Source organism: Arvicola amphibius, chromosome 6 (genome assembly GCF_903992535.2).
Source record: "Arvicola amphibius chromosome 6, mArvAmp1.2, whole genome shotgun sequence".
NCBI lineage: Eukaryota > Metazoa > Chordata > Mammalia > Rodentia > Cricetidae > Arvicola > Arvicola amphibius.
In genome coordinates, this window is record NC_052052.2 from 75,756,428 (window position 1) to 75,784,365 (window position 27,938).

Genomic DNA, 27,938 nt, shown 5'->3' on the forward strand with positions numbered 1-27,938 from the left:
ATGATTATTATTTGAAACTGAGGAAAGAAAGGGAGATAGGATGAGGGGAGATGGCAAACAGGGGAGCCTGCTATTCTCTTGGAGGGTATGTGTGTGTTTCTGTCTTAGTTAGCGTTTTTATTGCTGTGAAGAGGCACCATGACCACTACAACTCTCATGAAGAAAACATTTAATTGGGTTAGCCCTATTACAGTTTCTGAGGTACAGTCCATTATCATCATGATGGGGAGCACACAGGCAGACATGGTGCCAGAGTAATAAATAGCTGAGAGTCCTACAATTTGCAGACAACAGAAAGGCGCCCGACTCATTGGGAGGTATCCTGAGCACAGGAAACCTCAAAGCCCACCCTCACAGTGACACATTTCCTCCAACAAGGCCAAACCTACTCCAACAAAGCCGTATAGTGCCACTCCCTCTGAGATTATGGGGGCCAATTACATTCAAATTACCACAGTCTCCTTCCACAATAAACAAGGCAGAAACAGCTGGAAATACCTATATTGTCCACAGCTATCTATGAGGAGCAGGATTTACAGAGTGGGAGACAGAACATCATTTCTATTCTCTTGGATGTTGTAAATTAGAAAATGAGAGAGATGGGGGAGGGGAAGAGAGGTTTTAGAATATAGAGAAATGTCCCTTAATCCTTTTTCTTTAAAACAGCATAATTAACATTCATAACTTTGCCTTCTGGTTGTGCTACTTATGTTGAAATGCAGTTTTCTTATTCTCATTAAATCATAGCATCATTTTCCATTTTACTGAGGAACTGAAGTTTAATGGCCTAACTCTTATTGGATACATGGATGACTTCAAGTGATTGTTGCAAATTGAATGTTTGTACACAGGTTTTGTCTTCCTTTTTTGTCTCTAGTTGTTTCCTTAGATTGTATTTCCAGATATTTAATTACTGATAGATGCAGATATGCAGTATGCATACAATTTGTTTTCTGATACCTTCCCCCCAACAACTCTTAATTTGATAAAGGTAGGAGTCCTTTCGAGGCCTGATAAAGTTTTTCATGTTTCTTTCCAAAGTGGCTGCCCATAATCAGAGCCATTGCATCAGGACCTGAGGATGCATATTGCCCATATGTGGGTAGCTTATGTAGAAGCCATCCATGTGACCAGCTGTCCTGTTGTCTTAATGAGTTTATTTATAAACGTCTCTACCGAGGTGCCCCTGCTTGTGTGTGTTTGCAGTTATTATTGATGTTAGAGGAGTCACTGTCAGATGGGATAATTTCAGCAGGACACAGTTAGGGTAGTGAGTGTTGAAACGCCTGACATGCAGCATGTGGAACTGGTGCCTCTGGATGAGGGCATGTGAGGGGAGGATGCTGGCAAGATAACTGGCGAAGGTTAGTGGTTACTGTCATTTGCTTTTATTATTATTTTGTCATTCTTATATGTGGTTAGAAACTTGAGGATGGGGAGCATGGAGATAGATAAAAGAGCTTAATTTAATTGAGTTCACTTATTAGTAGGGCTGTCACATTCATCAAGAAATGGACCTTGTGTGACTCTCAAGTAATGTCTTATAAATTTTTCTACTTGGCAGCCCCTTTTCCCCTGAGGAATTTCTACACAGTCTCAGCCATCTAGCTATACATAGCTCACAGTTTCTGGCAATAAATCATAAAGAAATGGGTTTTAAAACAAGTCTTTGCTGTACATATAGTTTTACCATTTATTAAAGACAGAAGCAAATTTATATGCTAATGAGATGGATGTGCTTGTTTATTTTTATTTAAAGACTTAAATCTTGCCTGAATATTTATAGTGCAGGGTGTGTAGCATCTTCAACATTTCTCAGAGTTGATTGATATTTTGATTTTATAATATTAATTCTTTAAATGTTGCTTCATATAAATGTGGAGTACAAAAATGCAGAAGTATGTTTAGAGACTATTTCAGAAATTGTTGGACAGGACTGGAGAGAAGGCTCAACAGTTAAGGATGCTTGCTGCATTATCATGAGGACTAGAATTGGGAGCCTATTATCTATGTAGCAAGTTGAGTGTCCTTAAACACTTATAAAACTACTGGCTTCTGCAAGCACACAGGTCAATGTACCCACACATAAATACACTCATATAACAGATAGACACACTGATAAATATGCACAAGAGAATGAAACTTAAAAAAACATTATTGGTAATTCTGATTAAATTTCAAGCCAAACTTTCTTTAACAATTTTTACCTTTTTTTTAAAGGAGCTGCCACCAAACTACTAACATTAGTAGTTTTCAAATCAGGCAGTGTCAACTCTTTACACAGCATAATCTTCCTGAAATACACTCATGTTGTTATATAAGCTAATAGTTTCTTATATCCCATTGTTTGAATGTATTAGTGTTTGCTCATCATGCTGTGAGACTCATTGACAAAAGGTGATAGGTGTATTAGTATTTCAGGATATTTTTTACTAGTGAGCACCTAGGAGTAAGTTTAATATTTTTATGCTTCCACAAGCAAGTTGAGTAGCCTTGTTTGGTCCTTATTTCCTAAGAATATCTGTAGGGCATAGTAGTATACACACAAAATCCCAACACTCAGGTGGCAGAGGCAGGCAGACCACACAAATTTCAGTCCAGTCTGGTCTATATAATAAGTCAGGGGTATATAGTAAAATTTAATCCCTTGTCTCCACTGCCAAGGATTCAAGAAAAAGGAAGAAGCCAATAGAACAAGGGTGCCTCAGCAGTTTTGTAAACTTTTATGTTTTAGCAAGTTTGTTAACATCAGTCTGTTTCATGTTTTGTAGTATTGTCTGATGTGAGTTCTGTTCATCAGATCTATTTAATCTTGATTGTAGTTCAGATGTAGCAGGCTAGAGTGTTCTGGCCTTGAGAATTTTCTATAAAGTAACATTCTGGATTAGTTTGTTTTGTTTTGCATTTCTTCTGAAGAGCAAGATTCTTCTTATGAGAGGAATATAAGGATTTCAGATGAACAGGGAGAGTTAAGATTGCAGTTGACTGATGGAAAGAACTCATAAGGTGAAACTCATGGTATGGAGCCACAAGTATCACATACACATAATTGCCCAATACGTGACCCTAAGCTCAGTGGTTTTCCCACCTCCAGCTAAGTGATAATGCATCAGCAAAATAAGATTTGATGTGATTTTTGGAATAGGTTTGATTGACATACTGACTGGGCATGGCCACCTTGGTGTATATCGAGTGCCTCTTGGTTAATTCATATGTCTTCCTTTTTTGTTTTAACTTTTTATGGATTCTTTGTGAATTTTATATCATGCGCCCCAATCCCACTCATCTCCCTGTCCCTTCATATCCACTCTCTGCCCTTGCAACCTCCCACTCCCTCAAAAAAACCCAAAGTAAAAATGATAAAAAGTTTTTAAAAATTAAATTAAAAAAATGTCTTACCTAGGAAGCTATAGTGAGTCACCCAGTCTACCGTTTTGACCAAATAGCTTTACATGCAAGTAAGTGTTCATTGCAATGAGTCATTAGTCTGGTTCGAGGTCTCTAGAGGCTTCTGCTACTCTATCAATACTGGATCCTCACAGGAACTCCTCTCAGATATCCTGCAGTTGCCCTGTGTCATGGAGATCCTCCAGCTTTGGTTCTGTAGGACCAGCCCTTGTATATGCTCCTACAGTTCTTAGATGGAGTAGAATTTGGGCCTGGATCTGGCACTGGGTGGTAACTGAGTTGGCCAGCCTGTCTGCTCTCCTGTGCCAGTGCCAACAGGGCCACCTCTCCTTCTTTGCCCAGGTAAGGTGTTGGACCAGCTCCCCTGGCTGTGATAGCTGGCAAGGGGCAGGACCAGCTCTCCCACATTCATACTATTGGGGTCAGTCAGCTCTCCCTCACCCAAACCGCAAGGGCCAATTCTCCCATCACTGCCCTGATGATGGGTAGGGCCCTAGTGCCAGTGTAGGCAACAGGCAAGGCAAGCTCTCCCATACTGCCCAGGCAGGGGGTGAGCCAACTCTCCCATCAACTTCAGGCAGCAAGGGGTGGGACCATCTCTCCCATGCCTAAGCCACCATACTGCCTGCAAGGGAATACATGTCTTATGACCAAAACTTTGATTGTTTGGAGAGTTGGGCTATTGCTTTCCTGGGAACTGTACCGTCCATTCTGGGGAACACAGAATGCAGAAACATTGGGACTTTATGGCTTTTAAGGAATTTCAGATTCATTCAGTCTTTTTTAAGTCTTTCATTTCCAAAAGCATAAAGTTATCAGCAACCTGACACTCTTCTCATTTGAGATGACTTTTTGTCATCAAAATGACAGTGTTACTGGGACAGTCCATGTCACATGTGTGACATTCTAACAAGAGGTTTATTCCCAGTGCTAAACAGGAGAAGTGATGAATAATTTGGGTGCACCATGAATTTCATTTACTGCTTTTTTGCTCTCTGCTATTTTCAATTCCATCAATAGCTATTTTCTAAAATCTTGTTACCTTTTTATAATCCGAAAGTGGATTTAGCAAAGGCAGAATGGCAGTGGCAGGAGAGAGCATGCTCAGTTTATAGCTTCACATGAAGAGCATGCAGGGCTAAGGAAAGGCCCCCAGTTATTGGGGGGGGGGATTTATCCATAGCCAGTAGCTCTGACTTAATTTTTATCTCATGGCTTTGGCATTTGTATCTTTGTTTCTCTGTTATTGTTGTTGTTGTTATTGACTGTTTGGCTTTTTTTTTTGAGAAAAGGCATCACTGATTTGTTCATACATATTCATGCTGGACACTTTGTTGTTGTTGTTGTTGTTATTGCATTTTTCATACTAACCCATGCTCCATATAGCTTCTGGCTAGCAGAGAGGATGAAAGCACAATCAAAATTGAAGCAGATGATGAGAGTCATTTCCAGAGTGACCAGCATTTGGAGCAGAGAAATGAGGTAGAAACATAGTTTATTCCTTACTCTGTCTTGCCTTGTGTCCAAATCAGTCTGCTATCTGGGAGTATGTGCAGTTCGTTTTCTGTTTATTCTGCCTGCATTGTGTGTCTACTTTATGCCAGTGGGCATCAGAGAAACTGGTCTTTTTTATCAGAACTTATAAAGTGGGTGATGGAGCCAGTCATGAAACATAGTAGCTATAGAACAATAAGAATTGACTGTTGGACCTGGATAGATATTTAAAGATCTAAGTCACCCTATTTGTTTTATGCATTGGAAACAGGCCTTTGAGACGAGATGATTTATTGAAGGCACAGATGCCAGTGATGGAAGTAGGGTATGAATTCTTGTGTCTGAACTCTTAGAAACTATCAGGTCATCTGATTGAAGTGCAAGTGGACCCTGGTGAAACTGAGTGACTCTGCAATCTCGTGACCCCTGTAACCCAACTCAGTATTATTCTGATCATTAACCGAACCCATATAGAATCTTCTAGTCATGCTGCTACTGAACAGTTGGGCTAAACAGTCTACAAGCCTAAAAGAACCTTAGATATTGAGATGTGGTAGGATATAGATGCTGCAGCTTTGATTGAGATGTACTAAGAGATGCTGTAGGTGTGGAACTTTAGGTCTCCAAGGTATCTCACGTTCACAGAGTCATGAGTGGACAATAACTGATGTGGATAGTTTTGGAGCACAAAGTAATGAAAATGGATGCTTTGGAATCACATGAACCTGGTTTTGAGCCTTAGCCATGTCACTCCTGCCTGTACCTTCCTTGCCTAACCTCTAAACTACCATTGTGTGTAGGGTCTCTCAGATACTGAAACCAAATGACATGTCATTAAGTACTCAGCAAATAATAATAATTTCTGCTTTTATTACTATAGTATAAATTTTTCTCCTTTTTTTGGAGATTGCTTATTTGATGGATTTAATAACTAGAATGGTGACAAAAAGAACCTATATATAAACAGCTCATTTGTGTGAATTTTGTTTTCCATTTAAAAAAATCTTAATCATTTTTCCAATGTGGAGAGATGGAGCGATGGCTAATGTGTGTATCACTAACAGTAATGAAGTCAAGAGAAATTATTTATAAACTTGTTGAGGAAATTTACAGCTTTGGATAGGGGAGAGAGGATGCTAATTGTACCATCTTGGGACATGCCCAGAACAGCCTTTAACTAGAAGTCTCTGTAGTAGTACTCCTCTGGGAACCCCAATGGCCCAGGAAGGTGAATCTGTAAATAACATCTCCATGGGAATTAAGAACTTTCCACCCTCCTAATGAGATACATCAAATCCCTGTTAATTAGTGTCACTAGAATAATAATAATATATGTATCTGTAGCATAGGTAATGATGTTATATGAAACATATGATAACTGTCCAAAGCATGGTTGAGGGCATTCATTTTGCGTCCTTCTTAGGAAGAATTTTCAAGAAGTGGACTGTGGAATGGGAGAGCATGCATCAAGGGTGCACCTGTAGTGAGGCAGACACTTACCCTAACTTGGTCATCTTATTTTCATAGCAAGATATATCGTACCACTTTAGCGTAAGAAAATTGAGGGTAAGGAAAGTGATGTAAGTGCCTGCCTTCCTTAACATGAGTGTGAGTATATGGACTTGCAGGCCTGTATCCTCCCTTTTTTTTCTTGTTCCTGCCTGTGGACCAGTACTCACTTGCCTGTAGAGCTTTCTTCTCCCTCCATCCTTCCCATTCTCCATGGACCTCTGTTTGACCACACTCTTTCATTTGCAGATCATGGAGGACTATGCCAAGAGTGACTGCAAAAATGAATATTTAAGGCATATGGATTCCAATATTTTAGACCGTGATGGAGTCAACACACCTGGTATCCCTGGAGACCAGATCCTGGAAGACAAACTCCTGGGCCTGCTTGCCACTTTGTTCCAAAAGAAGGCCACACTGTTGCTGGAAGCCAGGTAGACATGGGCCCAGGTATCTCTTTGTTTGAGGAGGAGTACACTTACATTGCTAAATGGACTCGGATGGTGGTGTGCAGTGTACCTGAGAGCTCCTAAAATGGCTGGGAAGGAATCTAGCCAGTCGTGCAATTAAGTAATTAGGCTGCTTGCTGGTGGCTGTGAAGGGACTTGAGCAGAGCCACACGCAGGCCCATTACAAAGAGATAAGAGAAAGCTTTTCCACAGAATTATTCCTGTGAGTCTCAGAAAGCTGCCTGTCAAGAGCACGAGGAGTCAGCCCTCCTGGCATCTCCTCTGGTTTTGGCATCAGCTTAAAAACACCATTGTAGTCGCGACTCCACTGTTTTATGTTAAGCTTGAACTAAATTCTCTCCTCAGTTTATCTGCTGGGAGTTGTTCCTATTTGGGGAAATACTACAGGTTGTTTTCCTAACACAAGGAAGCATTAGGTATGTTTGTATTTTGTAAATTAGTCCTTTTTGAGCTATTTCCTTTTTCATATTCCTTCTAGGCCATCCATGGCAATTGCATGGCTATGAAACCAGGAAGAGCTGTGCTGTCTTTTTCTCAGTATCTCAGTTTCTCAGATCATTTCTCAGGGTTGCTGGGTGGACTTAGAAAAAAAAAATTATTGAGGATAATTGGGTATGATGTTGTATATTCCAATAAAAGCTCTCAGTTCTGATACAGGCAGAAAAAGTTACTATTGCTTTGTCTCTTAGCAAGAGCCAGATACCGTAGTGTTTCTTATGTCATTGCAGTACTAAGCCTTGGGGGACCTTTCTTCTGTGAAAAAGACTGGAACATTCTGTGTTTGGCAAGCTTAGTGAGACCCAACCTTTTAATCCCTGATACCTAACATTTTCTGAGGATGAGTCTTGAAGGGACATAGCCAGTTCATCTTCAAAGGGAATTGGACAAGCATAGTTGGTACTAAAGACTAGAGAGTTTCTGAAGTCTCTAAGTACCCCACCTTGTAAAGTTTGAAGTAGAAGGTTCCACTGCTCCCCCACTGTGTAGGACCACATGGGAATATTCTTAGATGCTGTGAGCTGGGGACCATGGTGAGAACAAGGTGGGTTCGGAACATGTGTTTGCTTTTAGTGGACAAACTATTCTCCTCCAGCTAGTTGTCAGAAAAGCATGTGAGCATCAACATAAGTCTTCAATAGTAGTATTTTTAATTGAGTTGCAAAAATTCCAGCGTAATCATGCTTTTAGAGAAGGCCCTTTATGAGCCAGCACTGAAAGCAAACCTGTGATGTTTATACTTAAGTACCAACTTTCTCTTGCAGTTGCCTGTCCCTTAGGCTTCCCAGCCACTAGCAGCTACAGCTAGCATTAGAAAACGCACCCTAACTCTGCCTAACCTTCGTTTCTGAGCACTATTCTTCCCTGTGCACTACTAAACGAATGATGGCTTGGTTGGTGATGCTGCCAAGGTCCTACTGAAGGCCTGACTTGTGTACATGCTCTAGACAAAGCCCTGGTTAGCTGCTTTACAGGCTCAGCTTTGCATGCTGTGGCCAGTAGTCTTTTTACAAGGATGGGGGAAGGCAGCATTTGTGGACCTAGCATTCCCATAGCATTGGAGAATTCTCTGAAGGTGAGGGAGTGAGAATATTTAGTATCCTCTTTGGTCATGGAAGCACTAGTCTAGAGGTCTAAAGATGGCATTGGAGAAATGACCAAAGGGACTGCGATAAGATTAGGTTACCAAGAGAAGAATTGGCTAGTGTTTGGAGGTACATTTTATAGTTCGGAGGTCATAGACACATTGGGGTTCTAGATCAGGATATCAGGGCTAGCTTTCATCATTTTCCCTATGTTCATTGCAGCAAGCTTCTCCCATTTGTGTATCACAGTGCTTCTAGCAGTCATTTAAAAATTCAGTGTGTTATTCTACCTAGCTGTGCATTCACACTAGCTGTGTGTCTGGGTAGCCCACTTCTTAGCTGTTTGTGCTGCTCTAGCCTTGCTGTCTCTGCATAGGCTGCACTGCCCATCTCTATATGGAGAACAAATCTCTGGGTAGCCTTTGTTTCAGGGCTCTGGCACAGGCTGGTACTTAACACATGTGCTTTTTTCTTCATCTTCCCTGAAATAAGCCTAGTCCTCTGTTGTGCCCCAGCCCTGGCTAGCTGCTCATATTACCTGTGTTTCTAGGTTCTGTGTTTCTAGCACTTATTGTGTGTGGCACATCATGGAACTGTTTTGCAGGTTCTCTTATCCGTACTGACTAATGTCCCCATTTCATTCCTCAAAAAGATAGATATGATCACGTTTGAGCCAACATTGTCAAATGCAAACACTATCTTGAGGTAGAATAGAAGTATCCCTGCTGCTATCCAAGAAAGCCTTCCCCATGTGGATTCACTTCTGACCTCCTAACTTCCTGTTTCTTCTGAGTCATTATTTTTCCTTTTTTTCTGAGTCATTTTCATAAACATAAGACACACCTGATATTAGATATTTGGAAAGGATGCCCCCTTCCCTTTTGATTTCACATCCATTTCAGCTACTGTCCAATTTCTTTCTTCTCATTCAGGCAACATTTCTCAAAAGACTTGCTGATATTCATAGCTTCCACCCTGTACAATTATCTACCCCCATCTTAAGAGACCTCACAGCCTTTGCCTCATTTATTAAGTCAGTAACAGTTTCTAAACTGTGAAATCCATTGGCCAGCTTTTTGGCAGCAGCTGGCCCTATTCCCTGCCCTCGCTCTCAGCCTCCTTTGTTAAAGGATACTGGTGTATCTCAGAGCCCTGTTCTTGGCCCCTTTCTTTGTTCCTCCTTTCCCTCCTGCAGTTGGAATGGGTTACATGACTCTGATTTCTGTGTAAAGATCCTAATAACTCTTTGCTGAACACCTCCTCCTGCTTATGGATCAGATATTTCAGTGCTGACCTAAAACCCACATGGTACCACACGGCTGCTTCTCTAGTCTTTGTCATGTTTATGTCCTGCATTGCCTAATAACTGTAGCCTCAAGTTACAAGCTCCTCAGTCCCTAAAGCCCATAGCGAGTCCTCATGGCCACCCTCAGATTATAACCCAAATTCAGTTCCTTCTGATCTCTACTCTTACCTTGTCACTGCCAACATCTCTTATTTAGACTTCTGCAATCATGAAGCCTTCTTATTTACCCTCTTGTTCCCATTTCTACCTCTCTGTAGTTTGTTCTCCATAGAGTAGCCAGGGTCTTTTAATAACTTAGGTCAGGTTGCTCCTCTCCTATGGTCACACCTTTCAGCAGATTCCCACTGTCACAGTCAGATGAGCTTCTAGACCCAACCTCTGCCATTTCTCCAGCTTCATCATCCACCCCTTGTGTTTGCTGAGCCTTAGCTGTAGAATAGAGCAGCAGGCTGTGTCCCGCCACCCGGCTAGCTTTACCCAAAATAATTACACGGAAACTGTATTCTTTTAAACACTGCCTGGCCCATTAATTTCAGCCTCCTATTGGCTAATTTCTCACATCTTGCTTTAACCCATATTTAGTAATCTGTGTAGCACCATGAGGTGGATTGCTTACCAGGAGAGATCTTAACCTGTGTCCATCTCGGAGAGGAGAAGCATGGCGACTGCATATGGCAACTGCCTGAAGCGTCTCCCCAACTCTGCTTCCTTTTTCCCACAATTCTGTTCTGTCTACTCCGCCTACCTAATTTTCTGTCTCTTAAAGGGCCAAGGCAGTTTCTTTATTAATAATGAAAGTAACATATAGACACTCCTCCATCACTCAGCCACACCAAGCTTGTTCTTATCGGGGGACTTCTGGTAGCTAGTGTTCCCTGTGCTGTGATAGACATACCCAAATGCACAATCAGCAGAGCTTTGGTGAGCAGTCAGCTCTGTGGAGAGGCTCTTTCCAACCACTTGGTTTAAAGAGAATCCCATTTTGTATGCTTTCTCTGATTCATTCCTGCCTTCCCTCTCATTCATAATCCTTAGATTACTATGTAAGTACTATGCATTGATTTAGTTCTCAGTGTATGCATAGCTGTGTGTATGTCACTGCTTTAAAGGCATGCCCACTCCTCTTTGGAAAAATGGAAAGTATCCACTCAGTGAATGAATGGCAGATAGTTGAACATTCCACAGTGCAGCAAAGATTAAGTTTGGAAAACCAGGAAGAATTAGAGCTCTGCTGGTGTCAGAAAGGCCTAGGTTTTAATCTTTGCTCTGCCACTTGGCTGAGACCTTGTTTTCTCTTTGAGCCTGTTTCTTCATCTGGTCTCACAGCCTGTGAGGATGTTGTGTGTTTCATGGCAAGTGCTTAGTAAATGTCAGTGCCTTCTCTTATACCTTCTGCTTGACACAGATGCTCTGGCGGGGGGGGGGGGTAGAAGCACCACCCAGGCTTCTGATGAGACCCTTGGAACACACCAGTCTGAAGGTCCTGACGACAGACAGCTTAATGATTTCGCTATTCCCATTTCCAGCCAAGCAACACTTGAAATGTTTGATTTAATAGCCACCACTTTAGTATATTGCAGTGGCCTCCTTTGCCACTGTTTACTACTCATTTGAAAAGTATTTTTCTTAGGTTTTATTGTGTGTTATTTGGTGGTGAGTGATGGTCCTCCTTTGGCTAGCTGACTAGCAATTGTCATTATTACTTAACTATATTAAGAAAGGAATAGAAAGAAAGGAAAATTTAGTCCTGATACTAAGAATATCAGAAATATTTTTAAAGTTGATGTTTATTATTGCTTAAGCTGGTCTTTGTAGTATAAATGATTTTACACTAGAAGTAAGTGATGGCAGTTTGCATTTTGCTTTAATTTTTAAAATTCGAATTGAGTTCACTTCCTTGATCTAGACCATGGGACTCTGGAAATGAGGCAGGGTTCACTGCTGTCTGAAGTGGGCGTGTTGAGAAGATGAGCCTGGGCAGTGCCATTTTCCATGGTGGCTGACATCAGAGGGAGGGTAAGCTGGATATGGCTACATTACAAGGTTTCTTGCAGTAAAGCAATAAGGAGAATCTGATTGGAAACGGCAGTGGAAGTAACCCAAAGGCTTCTCTGTGACTGCATGAACTCATGTAGCTCAGAGACCCTTCTAGCAGCTAGTCATGGCTCCTAGACCAGCCCTTGCCTAGAGTACTTTCTCTCAGTTCTCTAGTTCTGTTTCACCTCTGCCCCATCTTTTTTGTTTTCTTTATTTCAACAGTGTTTTAAACTTTATTCTTTTATTTAATTTTATTGATTTCTATTGAGCTCTACATTTTTCTCTGCTCTCTACCCTTTCTCTCCCCTCCCCTTCAACCCTCTCCCAAGGTCCCCATGCTCCCAATTTACTCAGGAGATCTTGTCTTTCTACTTCCCATGTAGATTAGATCCATGTATGTCTCTCTTAGGATCTTCATTGTTGTCTAAATTCTCTGGGATTATGGTTTGTGGGCTGGTTTTCTTTGCTTTATGTTTAAAAACCACTTATGAGTGAGTACACATGATAATTGTCTTTCTGGGTCTGGGTTACCTCACATCAAAATGGTGTTTTCTAGCTCCATTCATTTACCTGCAAAATTTAAGATGTCGTTATTTTTTTCTGCTGTGTAGTACTCCATTGTGTAAATGTACCACATTTTCCTTATCCATTCTTCAGTCAAGGGGCATTTAGGTTGTTTCCAGGTCCTGGCTATGACAAACGATGCTGCTATGAACATAGTTGAACACATGTCCTGTGGCACGATTGAGCATCCTTTGAATATATACCCAAAAGTGGTATTACTGGGTCTTGAGGAAGGTTGTTTCCTAATTTTCTGAGAAATCTCCACACTGACATCCAAAGGGGCTGTACCAGCTTGCATTCCCACCAGCAATGCAGAAGTGTTCCCTTTTCCCCACAACCTCTCCAGCATAAGTTGTCATCAGTGTTTTTGATCTTGGCCATTCTTACAGGTGTAAGATGGAATCTCAGAGTTGTTTTGATTTGCATTTCTCTGATGACTAAGGATGTTGAGCATTTCCTTAAGTGTCTTTCAGCCTTAAACTTTATTCTTGGGAGTTGGGAGCTGGAGAGATGGCTCAGAAGTTGAGTGCTTACTGCACTCGCAGAAAACCCAAGTTTGGTTTCCAGCACCCATAGGACAGTTCAGAACTGTCTGTAACTACGGTTCCAGAGGATCTGACACTCTCTTCTGGTCTCTGCAGGGACTGCATGCATACACTTGCTGCACGGACATAAAATAAAAACAAATATACAGGAAAAATAAAAATCAATACATCTTAAACCTTTTTTTCTGAACTTCTGTGGATTATTTTCTGTTCCCTTGCATATGAATTTTCTGATTTCTTAGGTTGTCATATTTTGGTGTATTCATGTGCATATGTGGGTGTGGTGTATGGTACATGTATGTGTGCTTATAAGCACACATGTGGAGTCCAGAGTAAGATGCCAGGTGTTTCCTCTGTTTCTGTCTGCCTTATTGCTCTGAGACCAAGAACTCGTACTGAAGTGGAAGCTCATCTTCTCAGTTATGTGACTGGCAGTGAGCTCTTGACACACGCCTGTCTGCTCTCCAGTGCTTGAATTACAGGCATGCCTGGATTTTACAGGAGTTCAAAGAACAAGTTTTCTTACTTACTAAGCCATTTTGCCTGTTTTATTGTTGTTTTTTTAAAGAGAGGATTTTACATGTAATTTTGGTTTATGCCTATTAAGCACCCACACTCTTTAGTCTTCCAGGGTGAGAATACTGAAGTTGAGGCCTTTAACATCTGTCAGATTTCACTTCTGCCCTGAGGGTGATGTTGTGTTTCTGTTGTTACCACCCCAACCATCCTAGTTCCAGACTGGGTTTTCTCTCTGGGTCTTTAGTTTTGAGCCCTGTTGTGCACCTCTTTTTGTTATGTATACCTGCTGTCCTTTCTGTGAGTGGACAAGGAAGGAGCACATGTGTTTGTGCCACCATCTTGATGGGAAGTCCATCCTTTGCACAGGAACTCTTCACCTTTCTGAAGCCCATGTGTGAAGAGACCTGTCTTTTCTTCAGCATGATGTGGCATGTGAGACTCTTCTTGTGTCCCCTGCCTACTTCCTAGCCTGCCTCTTCCCTTCATAGTGACATGACTGTTCATCTCAGTGTCATGCTTACACCACCACTCGGCTCCCCTGTGTTTCCCCTTTGGCCTTGTGGATTAGTCACTTACGTACATACTCCTTCCTAGCATCAGTTTGCATCTTTGCTGTAGCCCTTGTGCCAGTACAGTGACTGGCACACAGAGGAGGCTTCCAGCCAAATGTGCCATACCAGAACCATCCTGGGTGCTATCTCATGCTGGCTTTACTCCAAGTGCCCGCAAAGCAGAGCCAGAGACTCAGACGTGTGTATATGGGAACAGGAAGCCAGTGAAGATGGTTGGTCTGGGCAGCCGGGCACTCTGGTGGGCAGTGCAGCCTTGGGTTTCTGTCCTCAGGATGGAAGCTAGGACATTGATGCCATGGCTCTCAGCCCAGACAGCTCAGCTCTCTCACCCTCCACCCTGTCTTGCGGGCTGACTCAGCTTTGAAGGGCAGCAGAGAAGCACAAGGTGCTTGAAGTGGGACCTGCTGTGTCTACAGGAACTGTCCACACAGCTGCAGCGACTAGCAGAAGTGGGGCAAGGCACATGACAAAGAACATCTGCCACCACTTTTAATCCTCATTGTTCCTTTAATCTTCCTATTCTCTGGAAGGAGATTTACCATCCTGTCAAAGAATCACAGAGAGTTTGGAGCAATTCCATTTGTTATTTATTTGGATTTATTTTACTTTCTGTGCTGGGGTCAAACAGAGGCCTGGACATGCTAAGCAAATGCTGTGTCTCTGAGCAACATGCTTAGCCCCTGAAGCCATTTATCTGTCTTTGCCCCAGTTTGCTCTCTATGGCTGTGAAAAAGACCATGTCCAAAAGCAGCTTGGAAAGGATGGTATTTATTTGGCTTACCAGGTTATAGTCCATCAGAGAAAGCAAAGCAGGAACTGAAGCAGAGACCAAGGAGTAAAGCTGTTTGCTGGCTTACTCAGGCAGCTTTCTTATACACTCCAGGATCACTGCTTAGGGATAGCACTTCTCAAAGTGGGCTGGGTTCCTCTGTATCAGTCAGTCAAGAAAATGCCCCACAGGCTTAATTACAAGCCAGTCTGAAGGGACATGTTCTCAGTTGAGATTCCCTCTTTTCAGATTACTCTAGAATGTGCCAATTTGACAAACCAGCTAGCACAGCCTTCAAAGCAATGCACTTTGTGCTCTATTTGCATACTTGTTAATGAAGCATCCTTCATTAATATCTGTTTCTTGAGCACCTATTATAGACCAAGATCAATCAGGTCACTCTTGGACCATCCAGGTGAGCATAGTTAGTCCAAAGCCATATTTGTATATTGAACATAGGAATGGGGCCAGTATCATGGAGCTGGGTCCCTTATAATTTCCATGGACACCCTGTGATCCCATTTATTCCTCCTTAGGCAAGCCCCCTTTCATATATCCATACGGTCCACTTAGCTGGCTTTGTACTTATGTGACATTATCTACTAGCTAGGCAGGGTAATACCTGTCTTGTTTGGGTATTGGGAGGTTGCATGAGTTCAAATGCTTGTCATGGTTCCTGGCATATTTGGGAACTCACTATGTTTAATGCAAGTGAAATCTGGACTGGATCTGTGAGGGAAAACTTGGGAGGCTAGGTTGTCGCTGAATCTTAAATAGGAGGCTGATTTTCCCACTGTCTTCTTTTGGAAAAGCAGACCAGATCTTCTGAAAGCACTGGGTGCCTTGGTTTTGGAACGAATATACTCGGGAGAGCAAGAACTTCCTGGAGATCACCTTGATGATAAAGCTAAGAAGGCATTTCAGCAAGTAGCTGTTCAGCTGAGAGATGAACTTGACCTTTCCTTCCCAGACGCCTCATTCTCCAAGTCACACAATGAAAGCAAGTCAACATGGGGGACCTGGCGAGTAAAGACAGGTGACAGAGCCAAGGTGGAGCTGAAGAATGCCTCGGTTCAAACTATCACCATAGAGGACACCCCCCATGAATTCAAATCTAAGGGGAAGAGAGAAGCTTGGGAAGAGAAACCAGAAGAGGCCATTTTCAGCACTGACCCTGAGTCAGAGGCCTTGTGTGAGATGCCAGGGCTACGGGCCACTCCCCTCTCATTCCCTAGTACAATCAACAAGGTACGGTTTTCTGTATATTAATTATGTATTTACCTTAAACAATAACAACAGCAACGTTTTAAAAAATCACCTTCAATGCCACCGTATTTTCTGTTTCTGTGAATGCCAAATCTGGCAGTTCCCTTGTGCTTTGTTGTCCCAGCCGCCTTTCCCTGGCCTCTCCTGCACTCTGCCCTCCTTTTCCTCTCCTCCCACTTCTTACCCTGACCCCAGCCATATCTTATTTACCAGGACACTTTGGTGTTTTCACTAGGAAAATCACACCTGGAATTCTGTCTATCCATCTACCTGTAGCTTCCTCTTGGTTTTATGAACTAGGATGTTTCCCCATGATGGCCACTTAAGATTCTACTGGACTAGAGTTTATATGGTTCTTTTCTACTGAAGGGTATTTCCCTTTGCACATTGTAAATTTATAAAAACTCAACTTTAGGGGATGAGAGCCTGGCTTCTGTTTTAGGAGGAATTTTTGTGGGAGACATAGTTCTGAGGGCTTTGTTTCTCTTGGATGCCAGATTCTGAGCACTCAGGGTTAACCAGCCTAAAGTAAAGGGCCTAGGCTGGGGCACCCACTGCATCTACCTGCAAGAACATCCCTGTTCCCTGCCACGCTGCACTGCAGCCACAGTAGTCCAAAATGGAGATGTCTGGTTTTGCTGAGTCAGTGTGTGTGTGTGCTGGTTTCTCCCTGAGCTGCTCTGTAAACTGTTACACAGTCACACAGTCACACAGACCAGATGATTAAGACTCAGACTTTCTTTTTTTTTTTTTTTTTTTTTTTCTCATGGTTTATTTTTTTTTTTATATTTAAAAATTTCCATCTCCTTCCCTCCTCCTCCCCCCTCCCTCCCCTCCTTCTCCCCTTTCTCTCCCCTCCTTCTCCCCCTTCCCTCCCCTCCCCTCCACCCATACCTCCCCTCCCTCCCTCTCAAGGCCAAGGAGCCATCAGGGTTCCCCACTCTATGCTAAGACCAAGGTCCTCCCAACTCCCCCCAGGTCCAGGAAGGTGATCGACCAAGCTGAGAAGGCTCCCACAGAGCCCGTCCATGAAGAACAATCAGAGCCCAGAGCCATTGTCCTTTGCTTCTCAGTCAGCCCCCGCTGTTGGCCACACTCAGAGAGACGGGTTTGGTCGCATGATCCATCAGTCCCATTCCAACTGGAGTTGGTGATCTCCCATTAGTTCTGTACCACCGTCTCCATGAGTGAACGCACCCCTCTCGTTCCTGACTTTCTCCCTCATGTTCTCGCTCCTTCTGCTCCTCATCGGGACCTTGGGAGCTCAGTCCAGTGCTCCAATGTGGGGCTCAGTCACCTTCCCCATCTGTCGCCAGCTGGAGGTTCCCTCACGGTCCTGACTTTCTTTCTCATGTTCTCTCTCCTTCTGCTCCTCATCAGGACCTTGGGAGCTCAGTGCATGATTGAACCTACCTTCCAGTCCTTCAGGAGTAAGGGTTGGCATTGAGGACCTCTGTAACAGTGATGTGTTCTGGTAAAGAAGGAAAGAGGTTATGATTCTGATACCTTTAGTGAAGGCTATAGTATGCTTGCTTCTGATAGCTGTTTTGTAGCATAGAAATCAACTGTACACACTGCTTCATAGCCTCAGAATGGAGAATTAAGTTTTTTTCTGACTACTAAATTACTGCTTTTGTGCCTACCAAACACAGTTAGATATATCATTAACAAAATTGCTTTTGATTGTTTTAAATTATGCACCAAAACTGTAATTTCTAGAAGAGGATTTTCTAAAGATATCAGTAGAGACTAAAACAAACAAATATATATATATATATATATATATATATATAAAATATGCACTGCCATTATATTAATGGTATTATATTATATTAATTAATTAATACCATTATATTAATGGTATTCAAAATGCAAATTTGTTCAATTTGGCTAGAATAGAATTGCTTTTGTTTGCCCCAGCTCCTTCAGTTTGTACCTATGTATTAGGAAAACTGGGTAGCTTTATTATTTTTTTTCTTTTTTGTTTGTTTGCTTTTTTCTTTTGTGTGGTAGATGCCATCCTGTGCTCAGGAAATTGGATAACTGAATGGACTTAATTTTTTCAAATATATTTTACTTTTAAATAAAATTATCTTTACTATGTTTTCAAAAGAGGAAATTTTTATTTATTCCCTTATGTTTATCATCTGCTGTATGTCCCGAGGACTGTGCCGAGTTTCCTTTATTATCTTATTTAATTTTTTCAACAAATGTAATCATAGTACATTAAAAGAAACACAGTGTCACAAAACTTAGAGACCTGTCCAGAATTCCTTAGCTGGCAAGTGGAAAGGAGATAGTTACTTGCTTGGCTTCAGAGAAAGACATTGGCTTTCTTTGTGGTTTTGATAGTGGCAGAATTGGTAATCCAGTTCTCTGGTATCTAGCTAAACTAGATTGGTATTAAGCCAGAACTCTGGTATCTAGTTAAAAAGAATATCACTGCAACCTAAAGGTGAGGCAGAGACCAGAATGGCCAGAAACGTGGTTATAGAGAGCTTTATAGACTTACTTGTGTCAGGCCTGGCTGCCCACGTGACCTCTCAGTACTTGGAATGGCATCAGTGTAACCCAGATTCCCAGGCTATATGAAGGCACAGTGAGGTAAGAATGCAAGTGCCCAGGGCAAATGACTGTGTGGCAGGAGCTCGGGACATGTGAATTCTATTCCTACATGATGCCATACAGTCTGCCATCTTTCATAATGATGGTAGGTGAGACTGCTCCAGTCCATATGGCAGTGTTTTATGTGGTGTTAGAATTCACGTTAGGCTGAATGATGGCAATCTTCCAACCTCAGATAGGCCTTGGCATTTGTGCACTTCAGATATCTTCTTTGCTGACATATGACACACAGATTTGGGCCCAAGAATAAAGATTTGTGGAGACCCAGGACCAAAATTTGACTGTTAATTCCCAGTCATCTACTGAGGCATTTACCTCCCCCCAAGTGGTTCCTCTCACCTCCTCAGACTGCCCTTGTCCTTGAACATTTTCCCTTCACCTCCTTAGAATTCCAGGACAGAGAGATCTCACTTGGCCTAACATCCTTAGAGTTTGAAGAGCTGGTTTGATCCCCAAGCATTATACTGTTTGATATTGGAGTAGCTGTGTGACGTCTTGGTTCTTTGAAAACAAACTTGATAGAACATTTCCAGAATTCCCTAAGCAAGCTCTGTACTCCTTAGTAGTCAAACCAGTTTCCCACCTGCCCATCCCAGTTCTAAGCAGCCACTAATCTACCTCCTGGTTACCTGACATTTTCTATAGTAGAATCTTACAGCATGTGGCTAACTTTTCCACTTAATACTTTCAGAGTTCATTCATAGTGCAACAAAAAATAGCTCTTCCTTTGTTTTTATCACCACATAGCATTCTAGGGTATGGTTATTGCTCATTTTATTTTGAATATTATATATTTTGTTGCTATTCATACAGATGTTTGTGTTGACAGGTGTTTTTATTTCTCTTGAGAAGATACACAGGAATAAACATGATGGCCCACATGGTTACTTGATGTTTAACCATTTTGAGGAACTTCCAGCTTACTGACTGTGCCATTCTTTCTCCCAACAATGTATGAGGCTTCCAGTTCCATCACTTCCTTACACATTTGGTACCATCTCTGACTGTTGCTTCCCTAGTGGAAATGGGTATATTCTGTTGGGATTTTAGTAGCATTTCTTTGATGGTCAGTGATGCTGAAAATCCTCCCATGTGCTTTTTAGCTCTGTGTTGTCTCCTCCAGAGACATGCCTGCCTGGTCTCTTTCCTATTTTTTAATTGGACCACTGTATTTCATTATTATTGAGTTGTAATACTTTACATATTCTAGGTTTGATTCCCTCTTCTTGTGTTTTGAGTATGTTTGAAATTCACCACCTCATGTGGCCTCTAGATTGTCTACTATATACTAAATTGGAACCTATGATTGATGTGGTAAAGATATGCATAGGCTGAAACTCTATAGGCCTTACATTCAGGTTTGGAAGACAGGTGGTAACTATGGATTTTCTCAGGCATTACAGTGATGCTGATATTCTCTTGAAAAAATGGCAGGGACTCTGAATGTGTAACAGGAAGCTTTGGCTTGGACTTGGAAGTCAAGGGCTTGTTCTTTTGAGAGTGGCACATCTGAACTGTCCTGATGAATGGCTTAGTAGGGAAGCAGAGGTGAGTAAGAGTGAGTGTTTAGACAAAGCATCTGCTAAAGCTCTGAAGTGCAAGAAGCATGGTATTGTGAGGAACCTATAGAAGGTTTGTGTGACCAGAGAGTAGGCTAAAGTGGGGGTGAGAATTGACTTAGACTGTGGGTCATGCTGTACTATGTCGTCGACATCGACCTTTGACTTAAAATAACCAGGAAAATAGTTTTAAGCACCAAGGAATAGTCAGTTTGCCTCTTTGCATCAGCATGGAGTGGATTAGAGAGACTCAAAATGAATGCTATACTCCCCGGGAGGCTGCTTAGGTGAGAGCTAGGGCCTGTACTGGGGTGCCAGAGGAAGATGAGGAGAGTTAGAAGAACTGAGAAGCACCTTAGGAATTGTACTTACTGAAGTCTGCTGAGCACCGAAAGGGAGTGATGAGAAGAAAGGGAGGTTCATAAAGACTCAGCTTCCTGGCTGGTATAGTGAGTGGATAAGTGCAATAGCTATGGCAATAGCCTGCTGCTGGGGATGTGGCATAATGAAATCAAGGTGTTGACGACCTCTAAAGCTTTTATAGGTTAGACTGGTGGGAAGCTCTGGGTTTGAGAAATACACTAGGTAGCAACCCAGTCAGTAGCCACTTAAGTAGGGGACTTGCAAAAGCAAAAGACAGATGGGCTCACACTTGCAATGGTGGAAAAACAGATAAAAACAAAAACAAAAATAAAAACACATTTCTGAGGAGACCGTGTTAAATATGAAATAACCAATTTTAGAATGTTTGAATTATCCGAAGAGAATATGAACCAGAGCCCAGAGGGTGTAAAGAAGGACCCTTAACAGTGTGGGTATTTGTCAGGGAGGAGGTGGGAATCTGCCACTACGTGTGCTTTTTCTTAGGGATGGACAGGACAGAGATACTGTTATATGGGGCTAGAGGTGTGGGTGAGCACCTCTATTTTAACCTATTTTAAAAACACAAGAATGTTGCTCATAAAACAAAACAAAATGTGTTTTAAGCATACTCAGTACTGTACCTGTGTGTTTCCAGGATGCTGAGGAGACAGAATTGATGACCAAGTTAAAAGCATCTAAGTTACTGGAAAATGTGTATGATCTTCCTGCCTCCCCAGAGGTGGTAGCTCAGCTCCACGTTCAGGTTCTAGAGCTTCAGGGGGAGCTGAAAGAGTGTAAAACACGCAATAAGAAACTCCATGACAAGCTAATTCTGGCAGAGGCAATGATGGAGGGGATGACAATACCCAACCCTGTGTTGCTGAATGGTAAGCATCAAGAAAATGTCTTCTCCATGAGCTGGGTGAGTGGTCCACAGACCAGCCTAAAATGCTCTTCCTATTGTTCAGAATTGCAGTGATTTGTATATAAGTTCCATGAACTGCAGTGATTAAGAAAAATGCACAGTGGAAAAATATGAGAAGGGAAACAAATCAGTTGGCTTCTTTTTTATTCTGGAGTCTGGAGTAGTAGGATTTGTAATGATCTCAGGTCATGGAGGCAGGGGTCTCTGCTGCTTTCCTTTAGAATTGTGTATGGATGCCTTGGTTTGAATCTGGATTTTTTTTTTTTAACTATTTCCCAGGCCTGTGAGAGACTTAGCCAGTAGCAGTACAATTTGTAAATGATAGTCTTCTTTGCAGAATTATCTGACTAATTTGAGGCTCACCTCAAACGCTACTGACTTTTTGTCTCTGTACATATATAATCCACTTCCCTAGTCATGGTTCTTCAGGGACATAAGGGTTAAAATATGCCGTAAGGAAGCAGAATCCAAAAACTTGGACAAAACCTTTCAGACTCCTGAACTAGTGTCTCCTAGTTCAAGACAATAGTACTTCAAGATTGTGGATCACCATTACAGTGGGTGGTTTGAAAGAAAATGACACCTACAGGGAGTTGCATTATTAGGAGGTGTGACTTTGTTGAAGGAAGTGTGTCATATCACTGTGGAGGCGGGCTTTGAGATCTCATAAATGCTCAAGCCATGCCCAGTGAGACAGACCACTTCCTGTTGTCTGTGTATCAAGATGTAGGACTCTCAACTCCAGCACCATGTTTCCCCCATACCACCGGTCACAACATACTGATAATGGACTAAACCTCTGAAACTGTAAATCAGCCACCACAAATGTTTTTCTTTATAAGAGTTGCTGTTGTCATAGTGTAGAGAACCCTGATGGCTGTTTGGCCTCAAGAGGGAGGGAGTGGGGGTGTGGGTGGAGGGGAGGGGAGGGAAAGGGGAGGAGGAGGGGAGGAGATGGCAATTTTTAATAAAAAATAAATAAACTGGAAAAAAAATAAAATAAAAAAAAGAGTTGCTGTTGTCATGGTGTCTCTTCACAACAGTAGAAATTAATTAAAATAGAAGTTGGTTCCAGGGACTAGGGTATTACTGTGAAAGACCAGACCATGTTTTTGTTTGGAGGAATTTGAACATTAGTATTTTGGTTAAGAAAGAAGTAGAGTTCTTTAAGCACTTCTTAATGGGCAATACCAGTAGGAGCATGGAAGACAGTGTTGCTAAGAGTGATTTGAACTGTCAGGGGTTAGCTCAACAGGTTTCAGAGTTGTTTTAGTATATTGCCTAGAAATCGTTCTTGTGATATTTTGGTGAAGAATGTGACTGCCTTTTACCTCTGAAAAGTTTGAGGCTAAAATGAAGAGTTTTGGATTAAATCCCTTGGTATAGCTAATCTCAAAACAGCCCCATATAAACACTCTGTTGTGTGGTTGCTAGTGTTAACTCTAATGAAGATATATAATGAGAAGAAGCAAGTTGAGCAAGGAAAAAATACAAAATTTGAAATTTGAGGAGAAAAGGGGCACCAGAACATGGAATGGAGCTAAATCCTGTGTAGATAAACAGATTAAGAAATGAGAGAAAGGGAATGGTGACCTCAGGGCATCATCCCACCCAGCTAAATTTTCATTTTTTGAAAGGGAATTAAAAGCTTAGAGCCAGGTGTGGTGGTGCACACCTTTAATCCCAGCACTGGGAAGGCAGAAGTTTGAGGTCAGCCTGGTTTGCAGATCCAGTTCCAAGACAGCCAAACTTAGGCAGTGAAGGTAACCATCAAAAATGGAAAGCTGGTGAAGATATAATTGATCAATGGGGCCATGTTCCAGCCCCAGTAAGCAGCAGAACTTGGCAACTTTAACCATGTGGTCCTGGATTTAAGGATAGAAGAAAGGACTAAGGAAAGTCACTGAAGCCAGCCGGGCATGTGTCATGGGGTATCTCTGAATGGAGACCAGAGAGACCATTTGCATGAAGCTGTGAAGTTGAATCCTGGATTGTCTTGGAGATCTCAAAACTTTAGAGATGCCAGAGCCCTGAGCTACCTGCCGAGGAAGCTGCTAACAGGAAGTGGAGAAAGTGCTAACAGGAGAAAGAAGTGTGTTGCAGTCAACAAAACTGAAAGGAGTTGGAGATCTGAAGAGTGCTTTCATATCAGACATGGAGATGCAGAGTTTGGAGTGTTCCCAGCTGGGTTTTCAGTCTTGTTTTGGTCCAGTATTTCTTCACTGTGCTTCCTTCCCTATCTTTTGGAATGGTAATGAATATCCTGTGCCATTATATATTGAAAGTATGTGATCTGCTTTTTGATTTTTATAGGTGATGGCAGTTAAGAGATTGCATGAATTTCAGAAGAGACTTTAAACTTTAGATTTTTAAATAAATTTGAGACTGTTATAGACTATGTGGACTTTTGAAGTTAGACTGAATGCATTTTTTTGTATTATACTATAGCCATCAGCCTTTGGGGGACAGGAATGGAATGTGGTCACTCTCTATTAGAATATGTGGCTTTGTTGGAATGGGTATGGCCTTGTTGAACCAGGTTTTGAGGTCTCATATGCCCAAGTGTCTCAGGCCACTTTCTGTTGCTTTTGGATGAAGATGTAAGAACTCTCTGCTCCTGCTCCAGTATCATGTCTGTCTCCATGTTGCCTTGCTCCCCACCATGATTGAACTGTAAGCAAGCCACCACAATTGCATTTCCTTTATAAGGAAATAAATTTCCTTTATAAGAGTTGCCATGGTCATGGTGTCTCTTCACAGCAATAGAAACCCTAACTAAGACAGCTAATGCTCTGAGAATTTGGAGAGTACAGAGAACCCTCATAGAATAGTTCAGGTCAGCACAAAAGTAGCATTTACATCTTCCCCAAAGGCTTATGAACCTTCAAATGTGCCTGTGTTGACACTTGATTCTGATCTCCTACTGTAAGCAATTGACAGTCACATGATGAACCTTTATCCACAATAGGAACCCTGTGTGCCAATCTGTTCCAGGCTCTGTGGTGATAGAAGTACAAAACAGATGAAGTCTCTTTCCAGCTTATGTTCTTGAGTGTGTGTGAAGACAAGCTGCTTACTGTACAATACAGTGCCTGTGAAAAGTGCAGCAGGATGAGGGGCTTGGGGCATATGGAGTAAATAGGGTTCACTAACACTCATGAGTGTTAGAATGTTCTGTGGCAAGGTGGGATTTGGTTGGAAACTAGGAGCAGTTAGCATGCTTGTCCTGAGTGAAGGGACAAGGACAAAGGCCCTGGTATTGCTTTATATTTGAGAATTTGGGTAGAGAGTATGGAGACCAGTCACAGGACTGGCTGGTATGCATAGCATGGGAGAGGGGCGGGCAGAGATGTAGAAGATGAGGTCAATGAGCAACAGACCAGGTGCACTATCAGAGACCATTCTAGGACTTCATCTTCACAAGAGTAGAAACTGTTGGAGGCTTTTGAGCCACGCAATGGTGAGATCTCACTTAAGCTTTAAAACAGGAGCTGGCAAAGTACTGTCTTTGGCCAAATCAAACTTGCTGCTTGCTTTTGTGGTTTAAGTTTATTGATACCCAGTTCTATTCATTCACATAGCATCTGTAAAGTTAAAGGTATGCTAGAGACCCTAACATCTAAAAATTGTGTCATTTTGCTTATTGAAGGAAATAGGCCAACTTGTGTTTTAAAGGAATAGTTTCCTTTGCTCGCCATTGGAAGGATGGAGTTGTCTTGCAGCAGTATAGGAAAGATCATAGTAGAGGCAGGAATTGGGGGATGCTAGATTTCTGGCTAACGGTTGAACAATCCTGGTAGAGACTTCAGGTAGGCAGCTGGAAACAGGTGAGTTTGTTGTCTAGGAAAGGGGAATAAGCTTGAAAAGAAACCAGGGAATAGCCACATATACTAGTATTTGATATTGTATAGCTCAGGCCCATAGAGATGAAACGGAGGAGTTCTAGAGGTTAGAGGTTGGACTGAGGAAGAGCAGCAGGTGAGGTGGGACACCAAGTAATGGTGACATCTCAGCATCTCAGAAGCTGAGTTAGAGTGGTAGTCAGCTACTGAGAACATGAGTCTGAGGGTCTGCCTTGGTGTTTAATGAGGCCTTTAAGAAGAAAGCTTCTGTGGGAGGGGCCTGATGGGCATGAGTTCCAGAGTGACTACACGGAGGCCAGAAGTTGGAGACACCAAGGATAGACACCTCTGTGGAATTGCACTGATGTGAGGTGTGAAGAGCAAGGGCCACCAAGTTCCACGTTGCCAGTGAATCTATAACCAGAGGACTGAGATGACTAAGGGAAGTTGGGTAATCAGCAGGCAGTCTGCTGCAGGAGCTGCACAGTTGGGATTTCTGGAGGAATGAGTGGTATATACATTGAAGCAAGGAGCATAGGCTCTTATAGACCTCCGAGCTTATGATACAGGGATGTGCAAATCACAGCCTCTACCACAAAGGCCGTAGGAGAAGCAGTGTCTTCAGGACAGCCCAGTTTTTAGTAGAGCAAGGACTGAGACAAATGTTTACAAAGTGTCCTAGTTATGGTTTCTGTTGCTGTGAAAAGACAACATGTCCACAGCAGCTTTTACAAGGAAAACAGTTAATCGAGGTGGCTCACTTAACAGTTTCAGAGGTTCAGTCCATTATCATCATGTCAGAGAACATGATGGAATGCAAGCAGATATGGTACTAGCAAAGTAGGTGAAAGGCTTATATCTAGCAGGTCACTGGAAATCATCTGAGACACTGGACAATAGCCTGAGCATAGGAAGCCTCAAAGCTCACCCCCACAGTGGCACTTCCTTAACAAAGCCACACCTCCTAATAGTGCCACTCCCTGTGAGATTATGGAGGCCAATTACATTCAGACTACCACAGAAAGCTCAACTGTTTCTAGCTTGCCAACGAAAGATTCAAGTACTAGATAGGAAATTGTGTCAGATCAGGGCATTTCTAGAGTGGGTCAGGGGTTGGAGGTGATTCTTGTAGCCCTGGGTTTCCTGTGGCACTAATAAAATGAGTCCCTGTTAATTGTTGAACCCATTGCACACATTAAATACATGTTCTAATTGAATCTTCCTGCTGTCTTTGGAGGCAGTTTCAGTAACTATTGTCTCCATCTTAAGCATAGGCAGCAGTTAAAGTGACTTGGACAGTTACTCTGGTACTCATCGCCAGGACTCCATATGAAGTAGCCTGGCTGATTCCAAAGGCCTAACACATAATACTCTATAGAGATTTTGTGATGCTTCTGCAGCCAGAGGCAGCTTCCCTGTAAGTTTAGGCTGTCTCTTAGATTTACTTACTTGGGGTTTCAATGTCAGTCACCTTCTACAGAATCAGACTTCCCCTCCCTCCTTTCCCACTTCCCATTAATCCTTCCTTTCATCCATCTAGGCATCTAGTCACCCTGTTGTTGAACATTATTTGATTGTCTGCTATGTCTCCAGCCAGCTTGGAGAGTAGGAAAAAGACAGACCACATACAGTTCTCCACCTTCTGAGAGTTCCCTGTCATATTGTAGTGGGGGCAGATAATTAAGCAGTGTTGGGGGTGGGACTTAGAGGTAAAGTGCTATGGCAGAGGTGACCCAGCCAGCAGAGGGACTGGCATTTGTCTAGGACTTGCCATCTGCTCTACACACTTGCTGAAACTCTATAGAGTGCATCAGCCAGGTGCTGCTCTGGCTATCACCCAGAAGCCTCTGGGACTTCTCTCACTTTGGAAAAGTGGTCATGGGTTGATGGAATTCATTTTCTCATAGTTTTTTGAGAACTTGAACTTAAACCATTTCAGACAAGCTGTACTATATTTATGCTTTTATGTCCTGTTATGGCAGCTTGATAGATTAATTTTATCTTATAAATTGCATTTTGCCTCCCCAGTGTTTTTATTCTCCCAGTTGTGTCTTTGTGTTCTTCTCAGTTGCTTGGCTAAATTTCAAGTCTCCTGTTTTATTTTTCTTTCTCATTGCCAGAGCCTGCAGCTGTTGTGAGAGCAGTCTACCAGGACAACCCAGGCGAGCAAGAAGGACCTGAAGCCATACACTCTGCTTGGAAAGACAAAGAAGCGGACAGTGACCAATACACAAGCTCTGAGATCGGTTAGAATTCCACCACCATGCCACAGCTACTGAGTACTAGGCATTGTCCCCTACCATTTTACATCAAAGTCCTTACTAGGTCCTAAAAAAACCTCTCTTTAGGGGCTTCTTTATTATTCCCATATGACAAAGGACAGGTGAGGTTATTTGAAAATGACTGACTTAGGGTCACACATCTGTTAAGGAGACAGGATAGTCAGGGCATGCCATAATGTCAGTAAGAGTTCAGAGCTATTCTCATTTGCCTCTGACACAGGAAACCCCAGTCCTAGGATGCTGTGGCAGAAGGCAACAGGTGCAGTGTTTCTCCCTTTTATTTTGGGTAGCTCCAGCTCT

General features: G+C 42.3%; 1 protein-coding gene across 9 annotated transcripts in view; it reads left to right on the forward strand.

The window, feature by feature from the left end:
* The window catches only part of Cdk5rap2 (CDK5 regulatory subunit associated protein 2), a 183,163-nt gene that overhangs the window by 108,232 nt on the left and 46,993 nt on the right, over window positions 1-27,938 (forward strand). For 6 of the 9 annotated variants that reach the window (XM_038334749.1, XM_038334754.2, XM_038334753.1 and 3 more), the window contains 5 exons: window positions 4,795-4,890; window positions 6,661-6,845; window positions 15,589-16,024; window positions 21,245-21,476; window positions 27,477-27,602. In XM_038334749.1, coding sequence (XP_038190677.1) covers window positions 4,795-4,890; window positions 6,661-6,845; window positions 15,589-16,024; window positions 21,245-21,476; window positions 27,477-27,602 — 1,075 coding nt within the window. The remainder of the gene's footprint in view (window positions 1-4,794; window positions 4,891-6,660; window positions 6,846-15,588; window positions 16,025-21,244; window positions 21,477-27,476; window positions 27,603-27,938) is intronic. The other 3 variants (XM_038334750.1, XM_038334757.1, XM_038334755.1) reach the window with 2 other exon arrangements.